Source organism: Doryrhamphus excisus, linkage group LG13 (assembly GCF_037039965.1).
Source record: "Doryrhamphus excisus strain RoL-2023G ecotype Guam linkage group LG13, RoL_Dexc_Guam_v1.1, whole genome shotgun sequence".
In the NCBI taxonomy this organism is placed as follows: Eukaryota; Metazoa; Chordata; class Actinopteri; order Syngnathiformes; family Syngnathidae; genus Doryrhamphus; species Doryrhamphus excisus.
The window spans coordinates 20,951,398-20,959,094 of NC_136369.1; the positions used below are offsets into that span (position 1 = coordinate 20,951,398).

Below are 7,697 nucleotides of genomic sequence, written 5' to 3' on the forward strand. Positions count from 1 at the left end.
ACATTTCCCAAGTAAACTACTTTTAATGCTTGTGCTACTGTACTTTTAAGTTTTTTATATTTGATTTTTAACAGTATTATTTTCTTGTCAGATTACTGCAGTGTTCAATAAGTATCAATAAAGTTGGGATTGGAAATAAATCTTAGACCATTATTATCAATTATTATGGTATTAGTTTTTATTATATTGTAATAGGCAAATCATAGAAAAAAATAATGGTCGTTTAGAGCATTGCTAAGCATTGATAATTAGTGGAAAATACGATCATTATAATTGATCGGGTGTTTAAGTGTTTAAAACAAATGACGCACTAAAAGTCTAAAAAAATGGTTTTGTTATGATAAACTGATGAAAGTTTATTACAACTTTTGTCTGTGGATACTTCACTGAAGATGCGGTTGGCAGAGAGGAAGAAAGTAGAACAGACAGAAGTAGCGATGGCCTCGTCATTTGTGTTTCATGTTTGGAAACATTTCAACTCAAGTGAAGGAAAGAGAAGATGGACGGTCACGGACATGGAAAAGTATAAAACTAATAATAATTTAGCTTATTTATCATAAAAAAGTCCAATATTGAAACTTCTGGTGTCCTGTCAAGCAGGACCCGTGACGGTCCGCCGACATTTCCCGCCATGCTGCGTGAGAGTAACACAAACATCAAACCGCCTTCGAGGAGTCTTCTCGTTGTGTGGCGTCGCCACCAGAGGACGCATCAGTGCACCGTCTTTGAGCGCAGACGTTTTTGTGGGGGGTCAAACAGCCCAGGCAGCCATTGTTGTTTTTTGCAGCGACTTCATCGTCTGACAAGCTGCTGTCGTCCTCCTCCTCATCCTCCTCATGGTCGCTCCTCTCGTCTCTGGTCAGCTGACATGGAAACACACATGCCCCCCAGGTTTGTGAAATAAAAGATGGGAGGGGCCATCATCATCACCACGCCTAACGACCGCACGGACTTACGGTGCCGAAGATGAACTTCCTGACCATGGCGAGGATGAGGAGGGCCCAGAAGAGGTGCAGGCCGAGGAGCAGGAGGAGCATGGCGTTGAAGAAGTAGTAGCCAAAGTAGGCGGGGTAATGGTGGAGGGGGTACACCCATGTGCAGTGGATCAGCCTGAAACACGCAGGAAGTCACTCAGGTTGAAATAATACACAATAACAACAACAAGGTTACTGTTGTGGTCGTAGCCCACAGCTAACTAAAAGTCAATGTTGTACCCCTTGACATCACTTCCTGTCCGCCATCGATTCTGCTCCCCTACAAGGTATACCGTCTTAAATGGCTTATTTCCTGTTGCACCGGGTGATAGGAGCATACAGCTCACTATAGGGGTATTATTTCATCTAGAGGGCTCTAATAATGTTAAACGTATTTAGAGGATTGTCAGCGGGGTTTCTATGCCACAACTATGAAAATATTGCATTTTTAAAAAGGAGGAATCCTACTTTGCGGACCTTCAGTTGACGCCGTCAAATCTGGAACCAATGAACCGCGATAAATGAAGGATTACAGTACTGTCATGGAGCCATGGAGCCATGGAGCCATGGAGCCATGGAGCCATGGAGCCCTGGAGCCCTGGAGCCCTGGAGCCCTGGAGCCCTGGAGCCCTGGAGCCCTGGAGCCCTGGAGCCATGGAGCCATGGAGCCATGGAGCCCTGGAGCCCTGGAGCCCTGGAGCCCTGGAGCCCTGGAGCCCTGGAGCCATGGAGCCATGGAGCCATGGAGCCATGGAGCCATGGAGCCATGGAGCCATGGAGCCATGGAGCCATGGAGCCATGGAGCCATGGAGCCATGGAGCCATGGAGACGCAGCCTCCGTCTTTGCTGCCAGGAAGATAATGTTTGGCAATCCACGCGCTTTGGTGACACCTAGTGGCCGAACCGGAACTGCAACGCGTTCAACCTCAAAACATCAGCACCACACACACACACACACACACACACACACACACACACACACACTGACCAGAAGGGGAAGATGATGAGCCGAGTTACGATGAAGACAAGAGCAAAAAGAACAAAAAGAAGTTTGCAGCTTTTCTCCATTTTGGCGTAGTTCAAGAGTTTGGCCGACTGAAAGCAAACAAGAAGAAGCGAGTGGTCACGTGGACGCGTGTTCAACAACAGCAGCATGAAACAGGAAGCGTGACTGACCTCCAGCAAGACATCGGCGGCGTCGTGGACCAGCAGGACCAGCGTGCCCACGCGGATGAAGTTGACGCACCAGGAGAACGACAGGAGCACCAGGGTGACGGCGTGGTGGACCATCTGCTCCCTGAAGTCCTGAACAAGGCAAGCTGCCGCCATCATCATCATCATCCTCATTCTCTGACAGGAAGTCAGCGCTCACCTTCCTCTTGACATCGGAGCAGACGCTGAAGAGCAGGGAGACGTAGAAGCTCATCTCCAGGATGTAGTACCAGTACTGAGAGTCCAGCAGGGACTGCGTACACGAACACGCACACACACACGCACACGCACACGCTATATGACGGATTGATCCTGATTGACATGTGGTGGCTAAGCTAAGCTCACGAGTGGCTAACGCTAACGAAGACCCACCTGCTTAGGAAAAGCGGTCCACACGGCCCTGGTGTCATAGAACCATTCCTTCTGCAGGACACAAACGTGGATGAGATGAAGTGTCAGAGCTCCGCCCACACCAGGTCACATGGGTTTAAACTCACATCGTAAAGCGCCAGCAGCCCTCCGATGGACGAGGCCAGGTAGAAGACAAAGCGCCAACTGCCGGCGGCAAACAATGTGTGACTACATGGCTGGTTGTCATGGAAACAGCCAACAAACAAACCTGGCCTCGGTGAACTTCTTCAGAACTCCGGGTCGGTCCTGACCGCGTCTCCTTCGGAACCAGCGCTCCACTTGTCTCACAGAGAGACCGCTTTTCTTGGACAGCCCGTCCAGGTCGGCCTGTGGGTTGGGGGGGGGGGGTTAAAGATGGCAGCGACAAGAACGCCACCTGGCTTACCTGAGTGGGCTTCCTGCTGCGCGTCTTGTAGTAAAGTTTGAGGACGGCGTTGTCGTCCGCTTTGAGGTTGACTCTCGACTTGACGCCCGCACGGACCGCCAGCGGCGTGGCGACCCACCTAGCATGTAAGCAGATGCATGCTGGTTAGCATGTCTAGCGCTGGCATCACATCGGTGGACTTCCTGCATGGCGTTTTTCATAGCAACACAGCCAGGAAGGGACCAGAACCAAGGCGGCGGCGGCGGCGGCGGCGGCGGCGGCGGCGGCGGCGGCGGCGGCGGCGGCGGCGGCGGCGGCGGCGGCGGCGTACCTCTCAAAGATGTATCTGACAAACAGGAAGGCAAATGCGTAGGGGATGACGACGCAAAGGTGCGAGGCTTTGGCGTAGACACGCCCCTCTTTGTCCTCCAGGTGGCTCCAGGTCAGGTTTCCTGGCAGCCATATCCTGTCCCACCAGAACCACTCGTACAGAACGCCCAACATCCTGTGGGACAAGAATGGGAGGCGCGTTAGGGATCAGTTCATTGAGTGGGATGACCCTTGACCTCTCAGCTGAAGCTCAACTTGTGCACGTTGCTCTGTCAAGCCCCGCCCCTTTAGAAGGCCCGCCCCTTTAGAAGGCTGCCAATATCCCGTGCAAGGACAGCAAAGTACACAGCACACTCATTAGCTAAGTACACAGTGTTCATAGTGTACTTATTTAGTGTACTTATTTAAGTGGAAGTACTGAAGTACAGAAACTGAAACCCAAGCACAAAACAATGACGTCATCCGCCCTCTAGTGGTGGTCCATGTATGTGCAGAAGGTCACCAAAGGTCTCATCCTCCTTGAGCCGAACATCTAATGATCAACACTCCACGAGCGTGCACGTGACCGCCTGCACGGAGACTTGCTGACGGTAAACAACCTTCGCCAACGTGCACGTTTAAACATCTCAAGGGTTCGCCTTCACGGCACCAACGCCTCGCAGGAGACAACTTTGGTCCAAAAGCAGCAAAAGTCCGACTTAGGACCTCTTACCCCCCTCCACCCTCACCCCCCCCACCCCCGAGCGAAGGTTGAAAGGTCACTCAGGCTGAGAAGAAGAAAGGTCACAGGAGAAGCTCACCTTTTTTTTTTTTTCAGTGTGAGGTTGACGCTCACAGTCTTTGTTTGCGTTGCTCTTCCACACCCACACATGCATGCACACGCACACACACGCGCACGCACGCACACGCACGCACACGCACCCGCATGCACACACACACACACACAGCTCCCTCCAGGAAGTGCCCATTTCAGCCCCGTGGGTACACAAAGTGCCTGTTTGCATTGTTGCTGATAAAGTTTCTGTCACACAACAAAGCCTGCCTGAACATAAAGCGTCCCTGAACGCGTCGTCACTGCGATAAGCCTTGTTTTGATGTCAACATCTTGGAGAAAGGAGAGATATGACAAAGTCATGAGGACGTAGTGAGAAGTAGTGAGAAGTAGTGATGAAGTAGCGATGAAGTAGCGATGAAGTAGCAATGAAGTAGCGATGAAGTAGCGATGAAGTAGCGATGAAGTAGCGATGAAGTAGCGATGAAGTAGCGATGAAGTAGCGATGAAGTAGCGATGAAGTAGCTTGGACAAAGACCTCGTCAGCATCAAACCAAGAGGACGTGGAAGAGACACCAGGAGCGAAAAGGCAGACAAGTAAAAAGTAAAATGGTTGTACTTCTAAGAGAAAGCAGTAAAAGCCAAAAGGTGATCCTACCCGGAGCCGACGTTCCCTCCAGGTGGACGTGGACATGTGCCAGCTTGGGGTGGGGATCCGACGAGAGCAAACACTCGCAGGTTGACAATGTCAACTGAAACCAACGGAGACATCCAAAGACACGCCCCCCCCACCCCCCACACACAAACATGGACGCTCCCTTTCTTTCATCCTACCTCCCTCCCTCCCTTGCAGACACGAGGAAGGCTGGCTGAGGCCTATGGGACACAGGATTATCTTATAGGGGGACGGGGGGGGTCCAAAATACAGAAGAAAAGCATTAAGCAAATGGGCGGCCATTTTATTTGATATTCTTCACCTTGTGTTGGCTTCATTATGTTCCATTCAGGAAGTCGAACTACGTCGGAATTTGTGTCCTTTTGTCCACAAACCTGAGGTAGGCTGGAGCCTATCCCAGATGCCTTCTGGTGAGAGTTGGGTATACTCTGCATTGACCATCAACTATTGACACTAGTGGACAACCGAGAGCAGCCGGGGAGCCCAAAAAGGGAAGAAAGTACAAAAGTCAGGACTCAAACGGCCCCCGGGACGCTTTGGACACCCTTCTTCCATCAGTGTGAAAACGTGATGCATGCTGGGAGTTCCGTTACCTGCTCTGTCCTTCACACTTTTCCACGTGTGTTAGAAGTTTGATGAGCGACTCGGCGTTGTACGGAAACATTTTCTTCGCCTGCAGGTTGGACACCAGGAGGCGGAGCTTGGACAGGCAGGCGACGGCTTGTACTAAAGTTTGACAAGCTGCCATGTTAGTTTGCGTCTTTCCACCTGAGGCGGTCCAACCACGTGACCCCTCAACAGTATCTGGATCGGACTCATCAGAAGAGTCGTAGTCCACGAGGCTCCGCCCGGATCTGGTGCCCACCTGACCAGAGTCTGACTCGGTTGTGGTCTCGCCCACTCGGCGACACGCGGCGGTGAAGCCCCGCCAGTCTGTCCTCAGGTACTTGAGGTAGCGTACCAGGTACTCCAGGAAGCAGGTTTCCATGGAGATGAGGAAATCCAGGAGGACGCGGTGGTCAAAGGCCACGCTCTGGAGGACAAACAGGAAGTGACAGTGAGGGTTGCAGCCAGAGGCGCAGGCGGCCTCCCCGGGATCAGAGTCGTCCAACGGGGAATTCTCTCTGCAAAGGAAGACAGACCGTGCCATGACGTCCGACAGGAAGCGGCCGCCTCGCATGAGCCGTACCTGATGTGGAGGAAAATGGCCAACAGAGCTTTGGCGGCCTCCATCATGTCGTCGTCCTGCTCGCTAAAGAGGAGCGTCAGCAAGTGGCAGGTGTGGACCACCTGCGTCTTCCTCAGGAAGGACCACAGAGACCGCAGATACCCACGAGCCTCGGCGCCTCAAATAGAAGACGCTTTTGAAATGGTTGTGGCGACTAGTGACATTGACTTCCTGCGGACCTTACCTGCCGAGGTGACGCGCACGTTTCGCTCCACGCACTTGATAACGAGCAGGCTGACAGCTCGCAGCATCACACCGTCACCACCCTGCCGTCCCCCGCCGATGTCGCTCGTCCCTCCGAAGAAAGACGCAGACGCCACTCGGATGCTCAGCAACCAGTCGGCTGCCACGCCGTCCAGCACCGTGCGAGCGAGCGAGGTGACGTCAGCGGCCAGTGCAGTTGGGGGGACAGGAAGTCGGGCCCCCACCAGCCAGTCCTCGCCGGCCTTGCGCAGCGCGGCCCGCTTGAGCAGCAGCGCCGCTCGTTTACTAACAAAATACTGCGGCGAACGGCTGACGACGGCCATCAGAGTGGCGGCGTGCACGTGGGTCAGCTTCTGGCTGCTGGCGTACGCGCACGTCTCACTGGATGCCGTCAGCAGCTCCAGAAGGTCCAACAGCAGGCAGAACGTGTCCACGTCAGCGTGCTGCCACACGTCCGCAGGAAGGAACCTGGAGACCAACGCACTGATGCTGGCGTCAAACGCCATCAGAACCACCTTGACCACGTCTGATGGAGCCAAGGCAGAGGTCAAACTGAGGTTAAAGACGCTAACGTATTTGCATCTTTTTTCTAACGGAGATTCGACCTTGACAGTTGTCCTTCAGAAGCATCTTGAGCACGTAGCTCAGCGACCACACGCAGGCGTCCAGAGTCGGGCCGGCGGCTGAGCTGAGAAAAGCCCGCTCGCAAGCCTGCCGCCATGCTGGACTGACCACACCCTGAAATGACGTCACATCAAATTGATAGCTTTGACCTGTTAGCGCTTTTACGTTTGGGGGGAAAATCCACACAAGAATCAGCTGACAGTTCAAATGCAAAAATTTAAAAAAGTTATGGCAACAAAACCGGAAGTAAACATACTGTATACTCACAGACATGCGCAGATGGCAGAGAACCCACGAGGCGGCGCTCTTTGCCGCCAAATGACTGATGAATTTGTCTTGGCAGCTAAAGTTAGCTACCTGCGACACGGTAAGGTTAGCGTTAGCATTAGCATTAGCATTAGCTCAGCCGACGTTTCTAAAGGCCGCGGGGATACTCACCAGTAGAGACATGGCGTCCATGTCCTCAAACAAAACTTGAAGCGCGAGCTGGTAGAAAGACGCCAAGTCCGGCTTGAGAGCCGTCGACGTGGCGATGGAGATCGTCCTCCCGATCACAGTCAGGCCGATGCAGCTCAGCTCCGTGTCGTTTCCATGGCGGTCGTCCTCTTCCTGCGCGCGCACCCCGCGGAATATCACACGTGCGAGCTCCTCGGCACTGTGTCCTGGAAGCGTTGCGTTCAAGGTGCACTTGTAGATCTCGGAAAGACTGTCCCGAAGGCCCGAAGCCGTGCGGAACACGCCGCTGGCGGCCGCCATCTTGGCGTTTGTCATATGATCAGCGTCACGTGACGGTTGCGGAAGAACTACAGAATAGAAAAGAAAAAATATATATGAACGTTTCCTGCTTCCTGCGTGTCCGCAGTTTTTATTGAACTGTTTCAGCCTGACGTCCACACGCCCTC

The 7,697-nt window shown here is 53.0% G+C and overlaps 2 protein-coding genes across 4 annotated transcripts; both read right to left on the reverse strand.

The window, feature by feature from the left end:
• Nucleotides 1–28: 28 nt before the first annotated feature.
• cers3a (ceramide synthase 3a) lies at nucleotides 29–4,861 on the reverse strand. 2 transcript variants are annotated; one of them, XM_078795584.1, is made up of 11 exons: nucleotides 4,722–4,858; nucleotides 3,293–3,466; nucleotides 2,983–3,100; nucleotides 2,806–2,924; nucleotides 2,684–2,741; nucleotides 2,559–2,609; nucleotides 2,347–2,439; nucleotides 2,151–2,279; nucleotides 1,963–2,069; nucleotides 957–1,110; nucleotides 29–863 (listed from the first exon to the last, which is right to left on the reverse strand). In XM_078795584.1, exons 1-11 carry the CDS (start codon nucleotides 4,832–4,834, stop codon nucleotides 657–659), a joined length of 1,323 nt encoding a protein of 440 aa, XP_078651710.1. In that variant the 5' UTR covers nucleotides 4,835–4,858; the 3' UTR covers nucleotides 29–656. The 2 variants fall into 2 exon arrangements, with proteins under 2 accessions (XP_078651710.1, XP_078651711.1); XM_078795585.1 differs by having other exon boundaries at nucleotides 688–863; nucleotides 2,151–2,271; nucleotides 4,722–4,861.
• A 142-nt stretch (nucleotides 4,862–5,003) lies between these two features.
• Nucleotides 5,004–7,687, reverse strand: lins1 (lines homolog 1). Of its 2 annotated transcripts, XM_058088686.2 has the most exons (6): nucleotides 7,234–7,685; nucleotides 7,063–7,152; nucleotides 6,777–6,909; nucleotides 6,152–6,697; nucleotides 5,929–6,085; nucleotides 5,004–5,863 (listed from the first exon to the last, which is right to left on the reverse strand). In XM_058088686.2, the coding sequence occupies exons 1-6, from the start codon at nucleotides 7,564–7,566 to the stop codon at nucleotides 5,329–5,331; spliced, it is 1,794 nt and encodes a 597-aa protein (XP_057944669.2). In that variant the 5' UTR covers nucleotides 7,567–7,685; the 3' UTR covers nucleotides 5,004–5,328. The 2 variants fall into 2 exon arrangements, with proteins under 2 accessions (XP_057944669.2, XP_057944668.2); XM_058088685.2 differs by having other exon boundaries at nucleotides 6,777–7,152; nucleotides 7,234–7,687.
• Between the last annotated feature and the right edge of the window lie 10 nt (nucleotides 7,688–7,697).

Excerpts from the sequence above, each read along its gene's own strand:
- cers3a (XM_078795584.1), bottom strand. The coding sequence starts at position 4,834 with ATGTCTCCGTTGGTTTCAGTTGACATTGTCAACCTGCGAGTGTTTGCT. Across the intron at positions 2,070-2,150 it reads CCGCCGATGTCTTGCTGGAG|TCGGCCAAACTCTTGAACTA; the intron begins GTCAGTCACGCT and ends GTTTGCTTTCAG. Across the intron at positions 1,111-1,962 it reads CTCATCATCTTCCCCTTCTG|GCTGATCCACTGCACATGGG; the intron begins GTCAGTGTGTGT and ends TGCGTGTTTCAG.
- lins1 (XM_058088685.2), bottom strand. The coding sequence starts at position 7,566 with ATGACAAACGCCAAGATGGCGGCCGCCAGCGGCGTGTTCCGCACGGCT. Across the intron at positions 6,086-6,151 it reads CGTGCGCGTCACCTCGGCAG|GCGCCGAGGCTCGTGGGTAT; the intron begins GTAAGGTCCGCA and ends CTTCTATTTGAG. Across the intron at positions 5,864-5,928 it reads GCCATTTTCCTCCACATCAG|AGAGAATTCCCCGTTGGACG; the intron begins GTACGGCTCATG and ends CTTCCTTTGCAG.